Source organism: Daktulosphaira vitifoliae, unplaced genomic scaffold (genome assembly GCF_025091365.1).
Source record: "Daktulosphaira vitifoliae isolate Bord-2020 unplaced genomic scaffold, ASM2509136v1 Scaffold_2, whole genome shotgun sequence".
NCBI classification, from domain to species: Eukaryota; Metazoa; Arthropoda; class Insecta; order Hemiptera; family Phylloxeridae; genus Daktulosphaira; species Daktulosphaira vitifoliae.
In genome coordinates this window covers 44,343,758-44,356,539 of record NW_026099573.1, presented here as the reverse complement: position 1 = coordinate 44,356,539, position 12,782 = coordinate 44,343,758, and the positions used below count along the sequence as shown (strand labels likewise).

Here is a 12,782-nt window from a genome sequence, read left to right as displayed (position 1 = left end):
ACATTTAAAAACCTAAATTTTATTTGAAAAAAAATTTTTTTTTCCTCAAAAACTTTTGATAAATTGCACAATTTTGGAATCATAGTGTTAATAATAATCATACATAATTTAGTCTTCTGTTATCAGTTATCACTAGATTTTAAATTAAACGTTTTTATCAAACTGGATTCATAATAAGAGAATCCAACTTGATTTTTATGATTTTATGTATAATTAGTTGAATGTGTGGTGTTATTTTTTTGAAATAGAATAAAATGTCAGAACCTACTAAAAGAAAAAGTGATACCCAAAAAGAACTAGATAAAAACGAGCTTTAAAAAAAAGGTTCAAAATGATACTAAACAGACTAAATTAGATTTTTAAATTATTAAAAATTGTTTCTGTGCGTTCAATTTTTGAATACTTGAATACATTATTTTAGGTTTTCTAAGTTATAATATTAAAATTTGTTATTTTTTTGTTATAAAACTCCATCCTTCAAACTAGCACAAACATTAAAAATTCCCATTTTTTATTTATATTAAAATTGTAAAAAAAAACCATATAGCCATTTTTTTAAATTGTTTTTTTTATATGATATTAGTTTAGCTGTTATATTTTGGAAATAAATAACGAGTTGTTTTGTGAAATGGACCAGTGACACATTTTGCCTCGATTTAGTATAATTTGAAATAACGCTCGGTCCTGCCTTCCTCTTGCACCGAACTTTATAATACTCTAGCCTGAATTAAAGAGGGATAAATGGCCTGGTGCCTATGAGTTTAAAGGTCCCATCTTCACTAACTATTCATGATTAGTGACATGCAGTTTTCTGATTTTTTTGCTCATTACTCTTTTTATGGTAACGATATATTCCATACAGGGACTCATTGAGGCACCGCCCCGAGATCCACGTTGGTCTTAATTAAGCCTTGTTAATACATTACATTTATGAGGTGAATTTGTACTTGAATTATATCATATCATAACTTAGTATTATTTATAAAACTCAAATGTTTATCATTAATGTCTTTCGAGGAAATAAATTTCCCAAATAAATGTTATTTCATGATATTGCTCTTTTATTGTAAACCATTGGGGTTACCCGTTAAATGCTATTGCCATAACACTATTTAAGATATAATAAAATGAGACATATCTTTAGGCGGTAAAATAATTCCACCAAAGTTTGTTTCGTTAGTAGATTGTAAGCGTTACTAAGCAAAAAATTCATTCGTGCACATCGTTTCAATAATTGATTAAACATACAGATAAGACCCCAAAACTGACTCTTTAGGTAAAGTTAAAAGAAATGAATATTTTTATTAGTTTTATTTTTCTAATAACAGTAAGTGGTAGGCATTTTGATAATCAGTCTTTGTGATTCTCTGTTATTTTATTTTGTAACATAAATCTTACAAAAAAAAAATGGTTGAGGTAAATAAAACTGAAGATGAAGAATTCAAAAAGTACATTTTCAAATCATCTACGGGTATAGACACATGCATTTTCCATGCGGCGGCGTTGGAAAGATATTTATATGAAGTTCCTTGGAAAACAGTTAATTTATCGTATAAACTATTAAATGTTGATTCAAGACTACTGTCTACTTTGCTTGAAAATCATGGATTTCGAGAGGTAAGAAAAATATTGTAAATTAATTATTATTAATTATAATATTTAAGAAAAAAATAAAACATTAGAACAGTATAATAAGATTTTGAAGGCATATTTTATTTTTTACATATCTTAGTTTATTTTATCGGTATTGTAAATTTTTTAATTTATAGAGACTAATGTTTTAAGCACGTCAAAAGACTAATAATCAAGTGTGCTTCGCTAATGTTTTCAAGTAGTTACCGACATTTACGACATGCAATGATGAAACGCATTACTTGCTCGTAATAAAAAATGAAACTTTGTACAACCAAGTCTAGATGTCATCGAATTTAACGTTTTCAATATTTTATTTGTCATGCTTATTTGGACAAATTTTTGAAACTTACCTTAGTATACATTTTGTAATATAGTGTTTTTGAGTAAATTTCGATTAAATACTCGTGATATTTTCACTATCCTAACTTAGTTCAACTATCCTACGTATCATTGTCTATTGTATCCCATTCGTCTGAATACGATCTTGTGTCTTTGAAGTTTTTAATAATTTTGCAATAGAATTAACACAATTATTGTCTCAATAGTTGCATCTATGTTCAAAACACAAAATAATGACAATAAAATTTATATGAAACTATTAAGTCCGTAATTAAAAACTCGAAATTTATTGAGACAATTTAAGCAGTAAAACCCAAAAAAATGGCTAAAAATGTTTTAAACTCTATTTGAGTCCTTGCTTTTTTTGGAAAATCACATATTTTTAGGTGTTTCTACATATTTATAACTGCAGTAATTTTTATGTATAACCGCTATAACCAAAAATGTTTAAAACATTTATAATTAAAGATAGTAGGATTATTTCTAATTTATAAAAATATATTATTTCAACGGTAAATTAAATTATTCAAATTAATTAGGAAAACAATCAACTTAACTTAATATTTTTAATAATTTAATGTACACATTTGTCATCTAAAAAGTAATATTTGACATTTATTGTTGCACTAGTAGTGAAATACCAATGCTCGTATCAGTAAAATGAATGTAAGATGCAAAAAGTAAGAAATAAATAAAAATAATTCAAGTCTTGGTTTTTTTTGTAAACTTTTTTAGTCTCAAAATAATAAACTTTTCAATTTTATTTTTTTATTGCGTGACACCAGGTACCGCCGTTCATTTGTATATTTATGTTCATGAATACTCATATTACTGTCGTCTAATATATATAAAACCTTTTGAAAAAGTATCTTATTTTTATTAAGAAAACAAAATTAGATCAAACCCAATAAATATACAAGTATATTTATGTGTACCAGAAACTTGAATACTAAAAAAATTTATATTTTAGTGCTCTGGACATCAAACCCAGGTCACTTGCTATTCGGATGAGAGATTCACCATAGTCAATCCATATTTAATCCTCAACACGCAAGTCTTTTAAGTTGTTGATAATATTTAACCATCCCACATCATTGATTCGGTTACATGGCCCCTCTGCATTAAGTTTTAATATTGTCCCATTTATAAACTTATTATCTCCTATTATTTAAGTTTAAGAACTCAGTTAAAACTACAAGTCAGTAGTCTATTTATAATTGATTAAACACAGTCTAACCCAACCAATCCATTTTTATTCAAATAAGTCAGTTATGATTTTTTTAAGCAGAGCTATAAGATTAAATTATTAATATTTTGAGACATAACATAAAACATTACATTACATTACAAATAACAAACTCTAGAAATCTTGATCTTCAAAAATTAATTCTTCTTCGTTTCCTATACTCGAATCTATTTCAATGTTAGAGTATGCATCATCTGTTTCCTCATATTCTATATTATCTTTTTCATTTTTTGTCACTTCATCTTTATCCAAGCGTTTCAACCAAGGGAGCATATTTAATATATTCATCCTGTTATTAGTATTTTCATTGTTATCATTGAAGTTGTTCGACTTTACTACCAATATTTTTAAAGAACTGAGGCACTTTAATTTTTTAAGTTCTTTGATGTTGTCAATTCGATTTTCTCTGAAAAAAAATTTGTATAATTTAAATAATTTTTAGCTTCGATACGAAGCTGAGAAGGTTTTACTATGATGTGTGTTTTTTTTTTTTTTTTGTGTTTGTTACCACTTTTTCTCAGCTCTCACCGAATGGATTTCTTTCAACGATACGTCAAAAGATCACAAATCGTATCTAGTCGAAGACATTACCCTCAAAAATTGAAAAAATTTCCCTCGTTCCCCGAAAATAGGGGAAACCTCCAAAAAAATTACAAATTTAAAAATCACTAATTTTCGAAATTTTCGAAATTTTGTTTACTTAAAATTGCTATAACTTTTTTAAAAATAACCAAATCAATATAATTTTTTTTTATGATGCATGATGTCTTTACCTTTCAATTGGTGAATTTTTTTATAAATCTGACCCTTTACTTGCCTACAGGGGGATTTAAAATGACAATTTTTTTTACAAAAAATTAACTTTTTCAAATTGACTTTTGAAAATGTTCCAGAAAGTCTGACACTTTTATATATATATTAAATTAAAGCTAATGTAATGTACTTTATTATGCTATAACTTTTTGAAAAATGTATGGATCAATACAATTTTTTCATGAGAAGTAGTATTTATATACATCTTTTATTGGACATACCTTTTTTTTTTAAATCGGATCATTTCCCTATATACGAGGGGGGTTCAAATATAAAAAATGCATGTAGAAAGTAGAACTTTTTCAACTTAAATTTTGAAAGTGTTCCGGAAAGTCTGACACTTTTATATATATATTAAATTAAAGCTAATGTAATATACTTTATTATGGTAAAAAAAAATTTCGGATTTTATTTTATCTTCATGGTGAAAACAGGCAAAGTTAATAAAAAAAATACGATTATTGTAAAAAAATTCTTTTTTATATTTTTAACTTTATAATGCTATAATGTTTTGAAAGATGTATGGATCAATATTATTCTTATTTTTATAGATGCATGATGTCTTTACCTATCATTTGGTATATTTTTTTTATAAATCTGACTTTTTACCTGCCTACAGGGGAGGATTCAAAATGACAACTTTTTCACAAAAAATTTAGTTTTTAAACTTAACTTTTGAAAGTGTTCCAGAAAGTCTGACACTTTATATACTTTATTATGTAAAAAAAAAATGTCGGAATTTATTTTGTCTTCACGGTGAAAATAGTTACCAAATGCTATTTTTGTGTGAAAATTCTGGATTTTATTTTTTACATTTTTAACTTTATATTTTTATAACTTTTTGAAAAATGTATGGATCAATACAATTTTTTTATAAGAAATAATATTTATATCCCTCTTTCATTCGACATACTATATCTTAATCAGAATACAAATAAGGAACTAGCATATCATGTAGCTTTTAGAATAATCCACCAATTTTTTAAAATTAAACACTATCTACAAATTTGCATCGAAGCTTTTTTTTTGATAGTGATTTTAATTACAGTCAGATATCATTATACTTGATCCAACTATGTCACGTGACCACTGTGCCGCGACCACCTGTGCTGAGTTTTTTTTTAATAGTGTATTTTAATTTGAAGAAAAAAAAAATATTTATAATATATAAGTAAACATTTTAACATTTATATTAACTATTACGATTAAAGGCTTCTAGTACATAAAAATTTCAAAATACAACTATCATATTCAATTAAAACTGAAAATTGTACGCTTAATATACTTTAAAATGTGAGCAAAAAATGAATATCTAGATTCTTGAGAATTGTAAATTAAGCTCTATAAACAAATTATAGAGAATTTTACTTAAAATAAACGTTGGACTGTATATTCGGAAGCTATTTGGAAGTAAATTTATTTCTCCAAATGGTTCAAAACAGTAATAAAATTCAAACTAAACTCGAGATACATGGAAAATCAACATAGCCAAACGCAACAGAATCGAATTCGGGTACCTACGCACCGAGACACGACTCGTTACCGACTGAATTTATGTAGGTCGCCTAAAACTTATGCATCTTCATTTATCACTTACAGTTGTAAAATGTTTTTATTTATATTATTTATGTCTTATAGGCCTGTCAACCTCATATTTTTAAATGCCAACATACACATTTAACTAGTTAATATATTTAATTTATTAAGCATAGACTTATAACTATTATAGTAACATTAAGTGATAGTAAAAATATTACAGTAACCTCAAGATACTTACCATACGAGTCCACAGACTTAGGTAGGGATCTAATAGCGCTATTTAATTAGAAACTATTAGATAATAAATAAAACTTTAGAATCACTAGCAAGATTCAATAAAGTTACACTAGAATGCATACCAGGATACAGCGGTGTGGCAACTAATGAAAAAATAGACTTTCTAGCGAGGAAAGGTACAAAAAATATCTATGTAGACTTGAACCAGTGATTAAGACTCATAGAGCAATCCCTCAATGTACTATCCGAAATTTGGCATAGAGAACAACACAGGAACATGTGGGTTGCCTTGTGGTGCCCAAACAATTAAAATTATATTTCGAGACTTCCAATATACTATTGAGAAATGTTAATAACATGATTAGACATCAATAAGCACTCTGAATGGAATACTGACAGGACACGTTCATCTGCTTAAACATTTTTACATAATATGACAGAATCTTTCTAAAAGTTATAGCAATTTAAACTTGAAAATATAAAATCAAAAATTTTAATACAAAAATAGCATGTTTTTAACTACGGCAGCTATTTGCACATAGAAGATAAGTCGTCGGGACAAATTTTTATTTTTCATTTTATAGTACATGACATAAGCTTTAATTTGGTATACGTTAAAAGAATATTTTCAAAAGTTAAGTTGAAAAAGCTAAATTTTGTAAAAAAAAGTTGCTATTTTAAATCACCCCCTGTGAGCAGGTTAAATGTTAGATTTTCAAAAAAAATGATATCGAGTGGAAGGGAAATATTTAAGGTTTTAATAAAAAAAAAAATAAAAGTTGTTTTGTTAATTTTTAAAAAGTTATGGTAGTTTTAAGAAAAAAAGTGAAAAAAAAATGACAAAATTTACCGATTTTAAAAATTGTAATTTTTTTAAAATATCCCCCATTTACGGGGAACGAGGGAATTTTAAAGAATAATGTCTTCAACTAGATATGATTTGTGATATTTTGACATATTGTTCATTAAAGTCGGTCCAATGAGAGCTGAGAAAAAGTGGAAAAGTCACCAAAAAAAAAACATTGTAGTAATCGCATCGAAACTAAAATTATTATTTATTACTGTAATTTTACCTTATATTTAAATACTTTAATTTTTTCATTTTTTCATTAAATCCGTCCAATTTTGTTATATGATTGCTCCGTAAATGTAATCTTTCTAAATTGATTAAATCTTTTAAGCCTTTTAAATTTTGAATCTTATTGCGACTCTGTAAGTGAAATATTTAACCCGAATCATTATTTTATTAAATTTCTGGTCCTGTATAAAAGTGCTCTATCTTTTTAAATACTGGTCCAAATTTTGAGTTATTTGCTTAACTAGATCATTTATATACTTAAGTGACAAATATTTGTATGCCCTCTCTATTTTAAATTTTAAATTTCTATATACTCCCATATGAAAAAATTTCAATGGTATAAGTGATTTAATTCAAATAAATGTCATATTGAACGTATAAATGAAAAAAAAATCTTCTATAGTAATGAAGTAACTCTTTTTATTATCATAGTAATGTATTTCATTAAAACTGTATTGAAATATTTTTAAATAGTTTAATTTACTAATTTAATTGAAAATTTGTAATTTTATTTTATTACTAAAATTAAGTAATTTACTCAACACTGTTATTTATATTTATAATACAAACAATGAATTAAACAATACATAATATACTCACTAAGTATAACACACTTAAATTGATGGAAACTTGAGAAATATTATTTATATTAATCAAATTGTTAGAGCAAATAGATAGTGCCATAAGCTCAGGACAATCGATTCCGTTGAAGTAGTTGTCTTTAAAGCTTGAATTATTATCAGATTCGCATATCAATTGGGAAATGTTATTATCTAAAATAATGATATGATATCAAGTAAACAGTTTTAAGTTTATTTTTTAACTGTAACTTAATATAAACAAAAAACCAGAGGTGTAAATAGACAAATGCTGGGAATGCAGTTGCATTAGAACCCCTTAATCTATGTACCAAAATATTTTTGAAAAAAAAATGTAATAATATTCTAATCAAATATAAAGAACACTTTTTTGAAAACGGTGCTCATATAAATTGTTATATCAGATAATAATTGAACACCTTCCATCAGTCGTATTTTGAGTGAAGAAAGAGGTGATATAATATGCAGGACAGGAACATCGATCTTATGCTTTTGTAGAACTAGATCTTAAAATGACGTGGGTACATGCGTTATCGATGGTTTTTATGATGGTCAAAGTTATAATTAATCATAAAAATGATTTTTAAATATTAGATATCTGATATTATTGTACACTACTTTATACTATATCCAATCTTTAAAATATAGTCACTAAAAATGGTATCATCTAAATAATAGCAGTTTCTATCCAATAGTGTATTTAGATATTTAAAGATGGTTGACAATTTTAAAGTTCAGATATTTTTTATTCTGTCTATTTTCTTTGACTTCGATACGCCACTGATGGCAGAGAACACGAAATTTTGCTACCCGTTATTTGTGCCACAAACATAAGCATCGTCAGTAACTAACGATGAACTAGTGGAGCCATGGCAAGACATGTGATAAGAGATGCTCATGCACGAGGCTTTAATTTTAAGAAGACCCTATCCTAATAAACCATTGGGTCCCATATAGACTACAAAATAATCACTAAAAATAAAATTTCATTTTTTTATTTAAAAGATATATATATTTTTAATTTTTGCGTTTTTTTATTGCTATACGCGAATGAAATAATGTAATTTCCTTAATTCTGTTTATTGTTAATTTATTAAAAAAAGAGTGTTGCAATTATTGCTAAAGCTTGTCATATTACTAAATAAAGAATAAAAAAATTTTAACGCTGTTCTTATGACTTTACAATGAAAAATAAACTTGTATCTCAAAATAAATAAATAATTAACTTCATAAAAGTTTTCATATCACAAATTTTAAAAATTAATCAACTCTTTTTCATACCATTCAACGATAAACACTTCAATGAAGATTGCTTCAATCCTGATAACGACGACACCTTGTTGGAATTTAAAGTCAAAACCTATGAAAAGTATTGATAAAAAGAATAATAAAATAATATTCCTTGAAGTTATAAAACATTTTTATTGATCATACATTATTGACCAACGTTATAATTGTAACATTATACAAAATTTCGTAAACTATTATTAACGTTTTTACCTTCAAATAAGGCATGGGAGCCAAATGAAGTGATTCAACTAAGTTATAGTCCGCATATATAAGTAACACATGTGGCAAATCTTTAAGTGAGTCTAAAGCCTTCAAGCTCAAATAATTGTACGAAACATTTATATATGATAAATATTTAAAGTTTGGTATTATGTCAATATTGGTGAGATCCCTAAAACAAGAATATTTTATTTATGTGTGTAAGTTAATCATTTTTATATAATTTCCTCTCTGAACAAATATTGAATTGTAATACTGTTTAATAATTTAATTAATTTTATAAACACTATTTGTCCTATATAAATTCTAATATTTAATTTTATTGTTATTTTTACTTTAAAACCGCATCGATTTGAATAAAAGCATAATTAAATCCTTCAGTCACTTGAGCAATTCTCGTAAGGCAATTACCGGCTTCTTCAGCTGTTAAAGCTTTCTCAATAGGTGCTGAATTTTTTATGATAGATTTTTTGTACTATTAAATAAAAATATAATTCTATTTAAGACTAGAGCACATACCAAATTCTCTACATTTACAACCTACTAATTCAAATAATTATTTAATGCAAAATATTTGAATGTTAGAAAATTATATTATTAATTTCCAAAAAGAAACCCATTTTTTCAGACAAGACACTTAAATCAGTTAATGAAGAAATTAATATTTTTGAAAATAAATATATTGTAGTCTTACGAAAATGCGTAATTTTGCTACATACTTGTTTAAGTTTATCTATTTTAGTATATTTTTTATACTCGTTGTGAGTGAATTCCTCGGCTTCTTCTTCTTCAATCCAATTTCGGTAATCTGGAAATGCATCGCTCAACACTACCGACTCCTCCGCTGTAATATTTTCTTCTTCAATATTTATAATATCGTCTTTTATATTATCAATTTCATTAAATTGATGATTTGAGTTTTGCTAAAAAAAATGTGTACAAATTATTCATAGATGTTTTGTCGGTTGAAATTAATGGCTAAACAAGATAAACTCTCACTTCATATACACCTGCTGGATTCATGGTTGTTATATTACCCAAAATATATTATTAGTTACGTTATATAGTAATTAAGTAAAGTCGTAACTATTAATTGTTAAAATTATGTTTTAATATGTATTGTTGCTATGGAAAACGTAAGTGAAATTATATTTTGTTTTTGTCACCATAACATCCAACTATTTCATTATTTAATCTTAAAAAGCAAATTCATGTCCTTGAGTAATTAGAATCAAGTTTATGCTTACTTTTTTTAATAGGTTTAACTGGAATAGAGAAAAACATAAGTTGACTGATGAGGTAGACAAATAACATTAACAAAAAAGTTTTCATCTCAAATTTATAACTAATAAAAATATTTGAATACATATTTACGATAAAAATTACGTTTTGCTTCCGAACATGAAAGACGATAATTTGATAAGAAAACTTAAATAAAAACAAATTTATGATTAGTGGCATAACTCAGGTTAATGAAACTATATCCTTTCTCAGGTGCTTATTTAAATTAAATTCGCCATAAATATAATTTTTTCATTTCAATTTTTTTTTGGCTGGGTATTTTTAAAATGAGTACATACAATCAAACCAAAAAAAAAAACACTTCACACTCCAGCCACCATTTGACATAAACCAGTAATGTGCTTAGGACGCCGTCAATCCATTACAGGAAGGTGACACAAGTAAACACATTAATTAATGTACTAATTAGATGTGATTATATATATTTTAAGTCGTAATCAACAATTCATAATAATAATGACTATAACAACAATAGATTGATACAAATTTTTATATCCGCCAAAACACAATACGATAATATCCGTATATTGGGTGCAACAACATAAATTATAAAGAAAGAGTACCAAATAAAAAGTCAGTTGTGTAGTAATCGTATTATTATGAGTTTCGGTCGTGTTGACGTAAGTTAAGGAAAAGTATATAAGGTTGTTGAATTGCATCGATAAATGCCGAAACGAATAATCAGCATTTTTTGAGGTTGTTGAAGTCAGTATTTCCCCTTTTTTTAATTCCGAGTGAATAAGTTTTGTTGAATTGCACGAAATGTTATCTAATGCTATTTTTTTATTTTCAAAGAATTATTCAAAATATTCCTATTTAGGACATTTTCATCAGTTTTACCATTGCTGTAATTAATATTATCCCGACTATTTTATTTCAAAGAGAAAGCAATGTTTTACACAGCAAGACCATCTCTGTAGATCATCTTTAAGTGTTTTGTGAAAATAATAAGTGGCTTTGATTTTTCACTAGAAATAAACTCTATTGTAGCTGAATTTAGCCTGACAATGTAAATGAAAAATACTACACTATAATATGAACGTTATACTATAGTAAGTAATTTAAATATCTACAAAGAGACCCGGCTATCAATGTAGGTTATTTATCATTACTATAATTACAAATGCGACAATTACTCGGGACACAAATCAACTCATGACAAAATCTCTAAGGGCCAAAATTCATCGGTCTCTGATATCGTAAATAACACGGTGGCCGCAACTCACCCACAGCCTCGATTTTATTAATCATTATCTATTAATAAAGAAGTTTAACACCCCATCCCATGAACATTTACAGAACCAATAACTAAATATCGGTTCCGCAAATTTAAAAATAGTTCCGAAAAATGATTAAATGTTGATTTTATAAATCGATATTTGTTGGTCCGATTTCTGATCTGTAAAATTTATCAAGCTGTTTATCTTTCTCTTTATCGAATTATATTTGCTATAAAAAATAGTTCTTATTTAGGTTTTCATACACTAACAGTTTAACCAAAAATATTAAACAAGTATTCTTGTGTTCGTATTATTTTATAAAATTGAATTTTAACTCGGGAAAGTCATGTCTTCATCATCAGTCTTATCTTTAACCGATTCATGTTCATCTTTTTTTTCCGACTCATCCAATGAAGAAATGATTTTTGAAATTGCAATTCATAGTATTTATACAACCGGGCATTACTATGTTAGTATTGTTGAATTCAGTATTATCTTGTATAAAAAAAACTTTATTTGAAAATCTGACTCTTAACCAGCGCCTATTAATGAGGATTCAAAATTGCTACTTTTGTATGAAAAGTTAACCTTTTAAACTTGATTTTTGAAAATTTCCTGGAAATACTCCTAGTTTCTTCCAACGTTGAATTAAAGGTTATGCTAGATACTATGTTAAAAAAAAATGTTGTCCCCACCACTTATCTTTTATGTGCAAATGACCATCATATTTAAAGAACATGCTACATTTTTGTTAAAATTTTATATCTTCAACTTTAAATTCTAGTAATTTTTAGTAAATTTTTAAAAAGTATGTGATTTATTTATTCTTTACAATAATAGTCTTGAAATACTTTTTGATATAAAAACTATAAGAATAATTTGATATACATTTGTTATAAATCATGAATAATTTATTTATTTTTGTACTTTATATCTACAATATCGACATTTTAGAAAAAATCAATAGCGTAAATAATGAGATAGTGTTTCATTTTAAAGTTAATACAATCAAAATAAAGATAAATCATTAATCACTATATTTTGTATTAACTAATAGTTAAACAATAACATTAACATTAAATACAAAATCAGATACAAACAAGTCCATTTTGATAAAATGTTACAAATTTAACAAATAATATTTATCTTAGTGCGTGAATAAATTAAAATGTTGAGTAAATTAAAAAATATATCTTATGCATGACTTTTTAAATTTTATTTTCGACTAAATTCATAATTTTTGTCTTATTAAAAAGCATTAAGAT

General features: G+C 26.0%; 2 protein-coding genes across 2 annotated transcripts in view; one reads left to right on the top strand and one right to left on the bottom strand.

The window, feature by feature from the left end:
• The first annotated feature begins 1,239 nt into the window (after positions 1 to 1,239).
• LOC126897590 (tubulin polyglutamylase TTLL5) overlaps positions 1,240 to 12,782 on the top strand; it is a 38,860-nt gene continuing 27,317 nt past the window's right edge. The window contains exon 1 of the mRNA XM_050671303.1: positions 1,240 to 1,617. Within this exon, the coding sequence (XP_050527260.1) occupies positions 1,408 to 1,617 (210 nt within the window). The 5' untranslated portion in view covers positions 1,240 to 1,407. The remainder of the gene's footprint in view (positions 1,618 to 12,782) is intronic.
• On the bottom strand, positions 3,250 to 10,151 carry LOC126897593 (leucine-rich repeat-containing protein 23-like). The gene is made up of 6 exons (XM_050671305.1): positions 9,715 to 10,151; positions 8,987 to 9,167; positions 8,768 to 8,846; positions 7,488 to 7,660; positions 6,883 to 7,019; positions 3,250 to 3,626 (listed from the first exon to the last, which is right to left on the bottom strand). The coding sequence occupies exons 2-6, from the start codon at positions 8,999 to 9,001 to the stop codon at positions 3,335 to 3,337; spliced, it is 696 nt and encodes a 231-aa protein (XP_050527262.1). The 5' UTR covers positions 9,002 to 9,167; positions 9,715 to 10,151; the 3' UTR covers positions 3,250 to 3,334.